The sequence below is a fragment of the Benincasa hispida genome, chromosome 12 (genome assembly GCF_027475165.1).
Source record: "Benincasa hispida cultivar pf3 chromosome 12, pf3_genome.v1.1, whole genome shotgun sequence".
In the NCBI taxonomy this organism is placed as follows: Eukaryota; Viridiplantae; Streptophyta; class Magnoliopsida; order Cucurbitales; family Cucurbitaceae; genus Benincasa; species Benincasa hispida.
The window spans coordinates 14,363,899-14,376,716 of NC_143489.1; the positions used below are offsets into that span (position 1 = coordinate 14,363,899).

The 12,818-nt window shown below is 33.7% G+C and overlaps 1 protein-coding gene across 2 annotated transcripts; it reads left to right on the forward strand.

Moving 5' to 3' along the window:
* The first annotated feature begins 707 nt into the window (after positions 1–707).
* LOC120067334 (oxysterol-binding protein-related protein 2B-like) lies at positions 708–9,382 on the forward strand. 2 transcript variants are annotated; one of them, XM_039018898.2, is made up of 11 exons: positions 708–1,559; positions 2,789–3,148; positions 3,898–3,994; positions 4,618–5,033; positions 5,123–5,278; positions 5,366–5,533; positions 6,165–6,305; positions 6,395–6,613; positions 6,756–6,869; positions 6,967–7,156; positions 9,007–9,382. In XM_039018898.2, the coding sequence occupies exons 1-10, from the start codon at positions 1,110–1,112 to the stop codon at positions 7,132–7,134; spliced, it is 2,289 nt and encodes a 762-aa protein (XP_038874826.1). In that variant the 5' UTR covers positions 708–1,109; the 3' UTR covers positions 7,135–7,156; positions 9,007–9,382. The 2 variants fall into 2 exon arrangements, 1 of the variants encoding a protein (XP_038874826.1); XR_016525355.1 differs by having other exon boundaries at positions 770–1,559; positions 6,720–6,869.
* The last annotated feature ends 3,436 nt before the right edge of the window (positions 9,383–12,818 follow it).

The following is a 12,818-nucleotide window of genomic DNA, read 5'->3' on the forward strand; positions in this document are numbered from 1 at the left end:
CTTTTATATTATTTTGTAATTATTTTTCCATTTCTTTTTTAAATTTCTACCATTCCATCTGTATTTACACAAACATTTACCATAGATATTTAAATATTGGCTTAGTTTATAGAATTTGTGATTAAAAATGGTCAACTATAGTAAGCTACAATGAAAGCTTCATTAACTAGTTATAACAAATTTTATCAATTTTCATAACTTTTCCGAAATTTTCTTTGATATTTATATAAAATGGGGACTTGAAGTATTACCATCAACATCGATGTTTCAAACTTTGCTCCTAGGTTTCTTTTGATAACCAAAATCAAACTTATAAACATCACTCATACCACTTTGTATTGATGTTCTTAAAAATAAAGTTAAAAAACTCTTTTTTCTTTTCTTTTCGTTTTTAAAATTTAACTTGATTTTTTTAAAACAATAATTAGTAGTTTATAAAACATAAAAATAAATTAGAGCGTAGTTAACTAAAATTTAAAAACCAAATAGTTATGATCTGAAAAAGCTGTAATTCGTTTTTTAAAAATTCAACAATTTAATTGACACTTTGAAAGTTGAAAGACGTGTTAGATACTCTTTAAAATAGAAACACGGATTTAAACTTTCAACTGGGAGAATAAAGATGGAGTAGATACCAATTACAGCTTAAATTGGTTTTAAAATTAATTGATCTCATTCTACAAAAAGAAAAAAATGAAAAAGAAAAAGAAAAAGAAAAAAGAAATCACAATTTTGGTAATCTGTTTCCGTTCCATTAATTCACCCATCTGCCACATCTTCGTCCATGTCCCACTTTCTTCCTTCCTCTCTTCCTCTCTGTCTTTCAATTCTTTGCTGTATATATAAGTAATCTTCTCCCAAAAATTTTACTTTGTTCTTCGCCATTGATTCACAGCTAATTCTTTCTCTTTCCTCTAACAGCCCCGTCTGCAGCGGAGAGACTCTGTCACTATTCTTCTTAAATACTAACTTCCCACATTTTCCCTTTTAATGGCTTTTTTACATTTCCATTTTCTTCTTCCTTCTTCATCTTCCAATTGACGAGGTGGGAAGTTTCAGGATTAATTCATGAGGGTAAAACGGATTCAAACAGAAGAAACAGAGACAATATGAAGGTGAAGGAAATGCACCCTCTGTGTTGCATCTCGGTCGACACTTTCGGAATCGGAGCATGTGGTGGCGATGGAGACAAGTCTAAGGATGAGGCTACGGCCTTGGCTCTATCTAGGACTAAGAGCATGCCGGCGAGTTTGGCGGCTTTTTCCGATGGATCTGATGGGAATGTCATCAAACGGCCAACGGGATCCAAATCCGCGGTCGCCGGAGTTCTTCATAAGTGGACCAATTACGGCAAAGGGTGGAGATCGAGGTGGTTCTTCCTTCGAAATGGGGTGTTATCATACGCGAAGATTCGCCGACCGGAGAATCTGAACCTTCTTGCTCCTTACGACGATGTTCGATTGATCGGAGAGATTTCGAGCAATCGGGTTCCGAGGGGAGATGAGAAAGGTGGAGGGAGACGAAAACATCAGAAAGCGGTGGGAGTGGTTCATTTGAAGGTATAATAAAAATTTATAAAACGAAATTGTGGGTTAGAAATTAGAATTTCCAAAGGGGATTTTTGGTTTATCAATGAAAACACGATCTGGGTTAATTTGATATGATCTGAAGCTGAGAATCAAACTTGCAATGGGGTATGGTTTTTAGGCCATACATTTGGCGCTAAAGAGAGAAAATAGCTTACCGTTATGGGGCAACATTTACATTCCAATAACTTTTTAGCTTTGTGTTTTACCATTCATGGCATTTTAATTTATCTTCTCTCTGAAAATGTCTTTCTCTCTTTTCTCTCTCCCTCTGAGTCTGAGGCTGAGTCTGATTTTGCCAGATACTCAGGGGGGCATTGAAATCTGAGCAAAAAGGAAACGCGTGAACCACAGGTTTATAGCATTGTTCGTCATATTTCTTCCTGCATTTACTCTCTCTCTTTTCTGGGTCATCGTCTGGTGAACTTAATTGCAAAATTTTCACAGTTTTGTAACTGCTTGTTCATGTCTAGTGGGTCACATCCACAGGTGGATTAGTGGGTCATTTTAGTTTTGAGTGTTGTTTAGGGTTAACTGTTGGTTGTTTCATATCCTTTCTACACTGTTTTTGAATCATCAATTTTTGTTGGATTTGAAATCTCTAACCAATTTTTTCCCTCTATCGTCCCTTCCAACTCCAAATTCTACCCTGAATTTCAACTTTTCCCTCTTTCCTTTTACTGTTTATGAAATTGATTGCATTTCATTTCATCTCTAAACTTATTTTATGGATGTTTTCCAAATCCGTACTTGAAAATGCAATTACTTCAGGTTTTTTCTTGACGCACTGTTTTTTATTCCTGCTTTAACCGACAACTCAAAAAGAGAGAAAGAGAGAGAGAGAGAGAGAGAGACCCGATTGAAGGAATAAGGATTGTGTTTATTGACGCCAGTTTTTTCTTATTACTTTTATTCCCACTTTTGGATACGACCCCTTTAAAGAGTTTACTCTAAGCGAGTAATTATGTGGCTTGCTTATGGAGTAATCAAAATAAAATCACCACCACAAAAAAGAGAAAAAAAGTTTAAACTTTTTAGGCATTGGGTAGGTTTTGTACTTCCCTCCAGGCTCCCGCAGATGTTACAATTCGTAATTTTGTAGGTTTTGTTTTGTGAGAGGCAAATGTAAAAGAATGTGTTTTATTATGGACTTGAATTTCTTGAATGTTCCATTTTCTAATACCTAAAATTTGTTAACACAGATTGGATCATTTCGAGAGAGCAAGTCGGATGATAGGAGGTTTTATATATCCACTGCTACAAAGACTCTTCATTTGAGAACTAATTCAAAGAGTGATCGAGGGGCTTGGATTCAAGCTTTGGCTTCGGATCGCAGCATATCTCCTCAAACATCACTGAATTATAATCTCTCCCCCGTGTCGAGTGATTTATCGGTGTCGACAGACAGATTGAAGAAGCGTTTAATTGAAGAGGGAATCAGTGAAACTCTTGTAAAGGATTGCGAACAGATAATGCTCTCCGAATTCTCCGAAATTCAAGGGCAGCTTCAAGTTCTTCGTGAAGAACGATATAACCTGCTTGACACAATTAGGCAGTTGGAGGTAATGTTATCTTTTTAAGCCCTTTCCCTTTCCACATTGTTAGTATCTGGTGATTGAAGGGCGTCCCATATCTTTTTAGACATTGTATTATTAATCCACCATTATCATCTCTGGACTTTTCTTATACGGAGCATCCTATAAGGTCAGATACTTCGTTCTATCTTGCTGCAGGGATAATAGATAAACGAACAAAAATGCATATTCATACACGCATCTAGCTAAAGCTTATATCTGGTGAAGTGATTTTGTAAGGAGATTACGACATGTAGCACATTTGAAGGATTGATCCGTTAATGGACTATGTCAAGACATCTTGATATATTTGATTCTAGCACAGGAAATGATTATACAGAATCTAAGCATTGCTTTTCTCGTCGTTATAAGTTTGCCATTTGTGGCACAATGTCCATGTCTTCAATGTTCAAAGAGTCCAGTTAGGGTTTGGTATATCACTGATTGACCCAAAAATTAAAGTTTATAGGTTGTGGAAAATTTAATTTTATCAACATTTTAACACTCTCCTTCACTTGTGGGCTTGAAAGTTTGTAGAAGACCTAACAAATGAAAATCAATATTAATTGGGAGGAAATGACATTTTAGGAGTTGGAACACATGGTCTCCTACTTTGGTACCATGTTAATAGGTCCAAAAATTGATTCTTGGTTTGAGTTCATATGGTTCAGTATGTCTATTGATGTATTAATATGTTACTCGTGGCCTGATATTAGATTTGATCATATTATATTCAGGCTGCTAATTTTGAGGCTGAAGCTTCTGGAACGAATGATGGCGAATTCCAACTTGCAAAACATGATCTTTCCTCTGAAGAACGTGGAAAATATAGTGGTGGTTCTTCTCTTCCTTTTCTGCTTCTTATTTGATTGAACTCTGCTTTTACATGTACCTTTTTTTATTTCTCGTCTCAGTTTGTTGTGTATGGTTGATATAAAATAATAAAATACATGTCAAAGATATCAATTAGAAGAAGATTGCGCTGGTTAAGATTTTGAAATTAGAAAATTGATCTATCATGAAAATTATGATGCTTGAAATTTAGAAAACTTTAGGATCTCGAAGAAGAATAAAAGAACCTCTAGTTTTTCTTCAATCCTCTCTTGGTGCAAAGATGCCCATCTTTCAAAATTTTTATATGAACATTATTGGGATCAAAATTTTTATATGAACATTATATCAAAATTTTTATATGAACCTCTAGTTTCTCTGTTTTTGTTAAAATTTAGAAAATGTGGTCTGTTGTGATTTTAATGTAAGATGTGTTTTTGAAAAATTATGCCGCTAAGTTGATGATAGATGCTGATTTTACTTGAACATTATGCATTGGTGACCTTAACAATCTCAATTATGCATAAAATATCACAAACTTTAAAGAGTTTATGAACTGAAATCTTGTTGGATGTGTGGTTTTGCTTGAAGATTCGGTATATTATTTACTTGTATCTGGTTTGTAGAATGCAGCACCACGGAATCAGATGATATCGAGAAACCAGAGTTTGAGGAGGAGATTTCGGATGAAGATGAAATGTCCTTTTACGACACCAAGGATTCTTTCTCTGTAAATTCCGTCGATAATAGAGTTGATAGCAAGTCTGAAAATTGTCATCATGATGATGCTGAGGCAATGCCTGCTAAACTGCAGTTACAGAACAGATATTCACACATTCAAAGGCGAAAACGGCTTCCCAATCCGGTGGAGAAGGAGAAACGAGTCAGTCTTTGGTCAATGATCAAGGACAATGTAGGAAAAGATCTGACAAGAGTATGCCTTCCTGTTTACTTCAATGAGCCGATATCATCACTGCAGAAATGCTGTGAAGACATGGAGTATTCGTATCTATTAGATCAGGCATACGAGCAAGGAAAGCAGGTGAGCTTTTATAAGAAGATGCAAGATTCTTACAAACCTTGTTATGCATGGAAATGAAATTAGGATTTGGGAACTTGTATTATGGGCAGGGAAATAGTCTACAAAGGATTTTGAATGTTGCAGCATTCGCGATTTCGGGGTATGCTTCGTCTGAAGGAAGACATTGCAAACCATTCAATCCCCTGTTGGGGGAAACTTATGAAGCTGATTTTCCAGAGAAAGGGATCCGGTTCTTCTCTGAGAAGGTGAGTAAATGGGATAAGAAATTATATAGAGTATATGATGAGATAATTGTAAAAGTAATTGGAACACGGATGTCTGTATCTATGTAGGTGAGCCACCATCCAACTCTGATAGCATGCCATTGTGAAGGGAGAGGGTGGAAGTTTTGGGGAGATAGCAACCTTCAGTCCAAATTCTCGGGAAGGTCAATTCAGCTGGACCCTCTTGGAGTTCTCACACTCGAGTTTGACGATGGTGAAATCTTCCAGTGGAGCAAGGTATGTGAGTTGTTAACCAAAACCCCTCACCATAATTTGTTTTTCTTTTGTTGAGGATAGTTATTTATTAGGAAGCCAGCATTGGAGAGGATATATTGCTTCATCTCACATATAGAAAATAGATTACTTGCTCATAGTCCCCTCCGGGTTCTTGGACTTTCTAGATTTCAAAATGGAGGGTCATTCCTCAAGAAATTATTTTATTTTATTTTTTGTTGGGTCAAGAAGATCAGTATTCAGTTCAATATGATGTGGAAAAATGATATCTTGAAATTCCCCAAACCATTCTCCAAAGAATAATCTGAGAATTTAATTTAGGTTTTGTTTTATAACATTTCTCTCATTCTTAAAATCATAAAATAACTTTAAGTGCATCCTATTAATACAAAATAAACTGAAAAGGCTACTACCTGCTTTCGACACTATAATGTTAAGTACAATTCACTAACTTCTGGAGCTATTTTACATTAGAAGTAGATGAAAGTAAGGATAATTGTGACTTCTACTTAGTAGAGTTCACTACCTCCTTGATATTCCGATCAGTAATGCATTCTACTTGATAAGTTTCTAGATTTATTCTGATGTACTCGATTAGAATATTATCATAAATCTATTTTATGATTTCTTTTAGGTAACAACAAATATTTACAATCTCATCCTCGGCAAAGTATATTGTGATCACCATGGAACAATGCACATACGTGGTAATAGGGACTATTCTTGCAACCTCAAGTTCAAAGAGCAATCTTTTCTCGACCGAAATCCTCGTCAGGTTCGATCTAGATCGTCAGTGGTAGTCCTCATCCTTTTTCTTTGTTCCAAAAATAGAAACTAATTCCAATATATACGACATATGTGTAGGTTCACGGGTACGTCGAAGTCGTTACTGGGGAAAAAGTTGCGACATTGTTTGGGAAGTGGGACGACAGCATGTATTATGTAAATGGTCACGAGAATGTAAATTCAAAGAGTTGTGACGGTATTTTGTTGTGGAAAAGCAGCGAACCACCACTGAATCTGACTCGATACAACTTGACTTCATTCGCGATCACTTTGAATGAGCTGACACCAGGGCTCAAGGTATAGACACACATGATATGTGTTGAAAAACCAGTCATTTAGCATATAGTATGCATTTGCCTCTACCAAATATCCTTCTTTGTGTATCTCTGATTGTTTTGTATAGCTTTGTCTGATCCTGGATATTTGATCACGGATTAAGGAGATGCTCCCTCCCACGGATTCCAGACTCCGACCGGATCAACGGCATCTGGAAAACGGCGAGTATGATAAAGCCAATGCAGAGAAGCTACGGTTGGAACAAAGGCAAAGAATTGTAAGTCGAGCTCTTCTTTTGATCTCTCAGTTTTTTCTTTCTTTATTATCTTCCTTTGCCTTTCTCTTGGTGATTCATTGTAGTTCCTCTATTTCAGTCGAGGAAGTTACAAGAAAACGGTTGGAAGCCGAGATGGTTTCAGAGAGAGGGGGAAGATGGACCCTTTCGGTACGTCGGGGGATATTGGGAAGCAAGGGAAGAGAGGAAATGGGACGATTGTGCAGATATATTTGGGGAATTGAGTGAGGAGGTTACGGAGAATTAGAAGAATGATAATCAGGATTCAGGTCAGTAATTTTCTTTCTTAATTCTACCACAAAACTATGCTCTTTGTTGGTTATTATATAAAGTTAGTAGTAGGGCAATTCGTAACATAGATCTTTTGGTTACTAACACATCTGTGTGTATGCTTTAGTTGAGCTATGCTTTCTTTGATGGGTTATTATATAAAGTTAAGAAGGTCATCATGAGATTTCTTTTTGTAAATAACATGGTACGAAATAATTAAGGCAATTAACTTGTTGACGAAAAACAGAGAAAAAAAGAAGTAAAAGAAACAAGAAATGCTGTTTACGAACATCATAAATCGGGTTCTAGTTAAAATCATTCCAAATAAAGCCTTGGTATATTTTTTCTCCCTCCCAAATTTTCAAACTGCACCGTAACATTCTCATAGCTTTGAATTTTCAGGGTCTGTGTTTTGATTTGAAAACAAAAGCTAAGCATTTGATATGTGTCCTAAATTTCTTATTTTTGGGAAAAAAAAAGAGGAAAATATGTTTGATAACATTTTTCTTAAATGAACAACAATTTGTTTATTGATTTTAAAATTAAATTACACAGTAATATCAATAATGATCCTATTATTAAATTCTATAAATCTAACAAACACATTCGTTAATATAGTTTTCTAAGTTTATTATTATATTTGGATTAAATTTTAAGTTTGTTTTTCAAAAGTGCTTAATAGGTCCTCAAAACTTTCAATATTGTATTTAATTGGCCATATTAATAGGTGTAGCACCCGAACAATAAATTTAAATTTTGTATTCAATAGACCATATTAAAAAGTGTTTTAAGATTACCTAAACTTTAAGTTTTGTACTGAATAGATCTTGAAATTATAATGGTATCTAATAGATCATTGACCTATTTAATATATTTTTTTAGACACAAATAGAAGCAAGGAGCCTATTAGACATTATAAAATTATAAAAGTCTTAGATACTTTTAGAAGTTCAGAACTTAAAGTTCAAGAATTAATATAACTTGGTAGACTTTAAAGTTCAAGAGAACGCTATAATTTTTCGTTAGAGAGAAGCAAAATTATCTATTGAGAGATAAAAACTTGAGAGTAATCTTACAGAGAGGGATGTAAAAGTAAAAAAGAAGTTTGAGTTGAAGAGAGACTTGAAGTATAAATTTTGTAGGAAAAGCTTCCACCAATTAACCTGCTATTAACCATGAATATGGGTTGACTTGGACACATACAAACCTAACCATGGCAAAGATAGGTTTAAGAAACACATATAAAAATACAAGATATGGATACAACATGGATACGTCAATACATTATTTTTTTATTTTTTATTTTTAAATATAAGACATGGACACAATGAAGATTGCTCAACATTTATTATTTTTGTCATATATGTGTATATTTAATTCACTCAACAAGTATTTGATGTGTATCTAACAATGAATTTGTATCTCCTGACTCATCTACCATTTGTTTCTTGTTTGAAAAAAAAAAATCTAACAAGTATCGGACTTTTTTGACTTTGTGCAATTAGTTTTAAACACATCTATCATACTAATAAGCGTCCAATAATGTGTCTAACATGCGTCAGATGCATATACACTAGTCAAACTAAAATATCTGTACTTTTTGGGTTCAAACTATGGTAGTTAACGTTTTTAAATTTAATATCTTTTGAATTTTCTTGACAATTGTATATTTTCTTTCTTTCTTTCTTTTGAGTTCTAACATGTGTATTCAAAATTCTTTGGTTATTTAAGAGTTGTGAGATCAGTCGAAGGTCTTTAAGTTGGCTTGCACAAGTATAAATATATATATAAAAAGAAATAGCTATCAAACAAGATGTTTCAAACTCGTCGTCTTGATGTGACTTTGCAGATATAAGCAAGGTGGGATAAATGAAGATCCTCAAAACCAATCGTTGGAGCAACGACGAGGCATTCTGGCCGATTGGAGAGGAAGAAGATTTATGGTATATACAACCTCAAAGAGAAGTGATATGATGATATCTATCTATGGCCATTTTTCTTTTTGCTTATTTTGAAGGTTTATTGTTTGGGATTAGGTCATAGATAGCTTCATTGTGTGTTGTAATCTCTTCCAAATGTAAAGGGGAGAATAATTGATGTAGTAATATTGCTTCCTCACTTCTCATCTCAATCCTTAATTTTTCCCCCCAAATCCGAATAAACCAATGCCTATTCTACCACTATCTATTCTATATAATTCATTTCTTCTGCTTTCTAAATAAAAACTACTTGAGCATTGTAATATCCGAGGCACCACCCTCCCCTTGGAGAGTATGGTGAGAGGCAAAACTTACAATTGACGCGGTTTTAATCGTAGATATTGTTTCATGGATATGAATTTTAAATATTTCGGATCTAAATGTTCGGATCTTAAATGTTTGAGATAATTAATTTTGTGCTTGAATATGTAGAACAATTAAAGTTTTGAAGTTAAATATATGTAATTTCCCAATTTTGTATATAGAAATTAAAATTAAATATTATTTAATTAAATAAAGATAATAATTAATGTAGTTATAAATTCAATTTAGTATTATTAAAATAAATACAAGTTAATTTTTTTTATTGGAGATTGTTTTAAATAACAAAATTGTTGGAAATATTCTTAAATATAACAAAATATTACTTTATAAATAAGTTGACTAATTTTCATATATTTGAAAACCACCATATTCTTATATTAAAGATTAATTAAACTAAGTAAAACTATTTAACTTAATTACTAAAAATAATTGAATAAATATAAGTTAATTAGAATATTAATAATTAATAATAAACTTATACAAAATGATTAAGATAAAATAAAATATTAGTTCTAAATGTATTATTTGAAATTTGTTGTTTAATTAATATGCTTATATTTAATAATTAATAGTAAAAATTCATATTAATTAAGTAAGGCTATATATCTACCCTTTATTTCCTAGGTATAAAAATCCAACTTTGGGAGAGTATTAGAAAACTCAGGTAAGTGAGTTTTAAAATTCTTTGGATAATAATATTCTAGTTTTAAGAGTTATTTTTTCTTTTTAGTTTTTTAAAATTTGGCTTGATTTTTGAAAACATAATTGGTAAAAGGTAGATAACAAATTAAGAAATTTAGAGGTGGAATGAGTGTTAATGAGCTTAATTTTCAAAAGCGAAAAACCTTATTTGATTGTATGTTGAAGTTGATCGCTTTATATAGTCGAATGGAGTTGGACGTCGAAAGTGGTTGCTAGAGATGATTGGCGAAGGTAGTTGTTGAAGGTGATCATTGTCAGAGTTGGTTGTTGAAGCATGTTGTCAGAGGAAGAGGGTAGTAGTTGCTAATCGATGGTTGTTGTCGGAGTTGAGTTTTGGAGATGGTTGCTAGAGTTGGATACCAGAGGTGATATCTTACTCATTGGGAATGATGTGGGATTACTGACTGATATAAGAAATAGCTAGCTACTCAATTCCAAATAAAAAATTTGGGTGAAATGCAGTTTGTATTAGGGATCCTAAGAACAAAACACTAGTCTTGTCATAAGCATCGTACATCGAAAAAAAATGTTTGTTGGGTATTCGATGCAAAATTTCAAGAAAGGTTTGTTACCTTTTAGGCATGGAATTATCTTGTCTAAGGAAAAATGTCCTAAGACACCTCAAGAGGTTGAGGAGATAAGACGTATTCTTTATGCATCTATAAGTGGGTAGCCTGATATATGCCATATTGTGTACTAGGCTGACCATTTGTTGTATAGTAGGGATACCAGTAGATATCAATCCAACAAGATTTGATCATTGAACGACAGTTAAAACCATTCTCAATTATCTTAGAAGAACGAAAAACTATATGCTTGTGTATAGTGCTAAGAATTTAATCCTTACAGGATATTCTGATTATGATTTTCATACTGATAAGGATTCCAAAAAATCCATATCAGGATAAGTATTCACTCTTAATGGAAGGGCTATAATGTGACGTAACATCAAGCAAGGTTGTATTGTTCACACTTCTTTACACTCTGATCACCCTTATGTGAAAAAGATGAAGAAGATGTAAAAAAAAAAAAAAAAAAAAAAAAAAAAAAAAAAAAAAAAAAAAAAAAAAACTCCTTCCACGATTGATTGAGGAGAGAAAATAGAGGAAGGGGGTTATAACTCTCTCTTAAGATAAATTTAAAAAATATAATTTAATACAAGCTTAATATATATTAAATTTAACTGTACTCTTCGTACTACAGATATATTTCTATGTCAATTGGATGTAACCAGTCAAGAGTGCAATGACCTTTCACAAATTGCTCATAAGTACAACTGGGCCAAAATTATCGTTTTGCCCCTGTAATTATATCTAACTCCTTAAGTACCACTGATACCTCTAATGAACAACAAGTCATAGTTCAACTATGATCAAAGCTCCTCTTAGGCCAAGAGAGAGTATGGTGCCACATTGTTCAATCCCCGTAATCAACCCTTAAGAGAGCAATTTATCTACTTATCCTGACATTAGGGTAGAAGCGAATTCCATCATGTGTAACTATGTTCCCAGCTCCCCAATCAGACGAATCCCCAAAATGGTAGGCTTATTTAATCGGCAATCTAGCCACTCTTACCCATACAAATCAAAGGATTGCCTTCATAGGTAGGAGTTCACAACTCACCTGGGATTTAGGTCATGTCACCTATGGTCATCCTGGTGAAATGTAAGTCTTTATTATTAATGGTCTCATATAATGAGACTATTCATTTCGTGATCCGATCTTATATAAACCCTTTTGTATAGAACACCCTCGCTCATATGTCTCTACATGAATAATCATGATCAGATCATTGGTAACATTTTACAACAATTGTAACATCTACAAAGCGAGCCTTATTCGTAGTGTCATCATGATAAGGTACTAGCCTTATCCATTTACTACAGACCATTTAGATTATCACTTAAACATGATCCACTTGTATGTCTCTACATACATGTTTAAGCTATGAAAGATAATCTCAGATGTTAGTTTATTGATTTTGTAGGTTAATACTACTAAATATCAAATAAAATATTTCAGAATTTATTAAATAAATAAATCATTTGTACATTACAATTGCAAACTACAGGATCCACGACGTTTAAGGCATCAACCCTAACAATCTTCTACTTGTCCTAAAGTTAGTAGGGTGTACATCATAAAAGTCATACTAATATAAAAGTATACAAAACAAGAAACTAGGGCATAAAATGTGCCTAATACAAAATCTTCCACTTACCCGAGACTAGATATGACATGTCCCGTAGACCCATACTCTGTAGGTGCAACACCTTAGTCATGAAGGCCTTTGTAAATGGATCAACAACATTGTGCGTTGAAGCTATCTGCATGATGATCACGTCCCCTCGATGCACAATCTTTTGAATCAGATGATACTTCCGCTCTATGTGCTTCCCACGTTTGTGACTCCTAGGTTCTCGAGAATTAGCCACAACACTACTATTATCACAATAAAGAGTGATAGACTTAGATATGTTTGGAACCATTTTCAGATCAGTTAGGAACTTTCTAAGCCACACAACTTCCTTAGTAGCTTCACAAGCTACTATATACCCAACCTCCATAGTAGAGTCAGCAATGCACCTCTGCTTGGTGCTTCTCCAAACTACTGACCATTCGTTAAGAGTGAACACTGATCTTGAAATGGATTTCC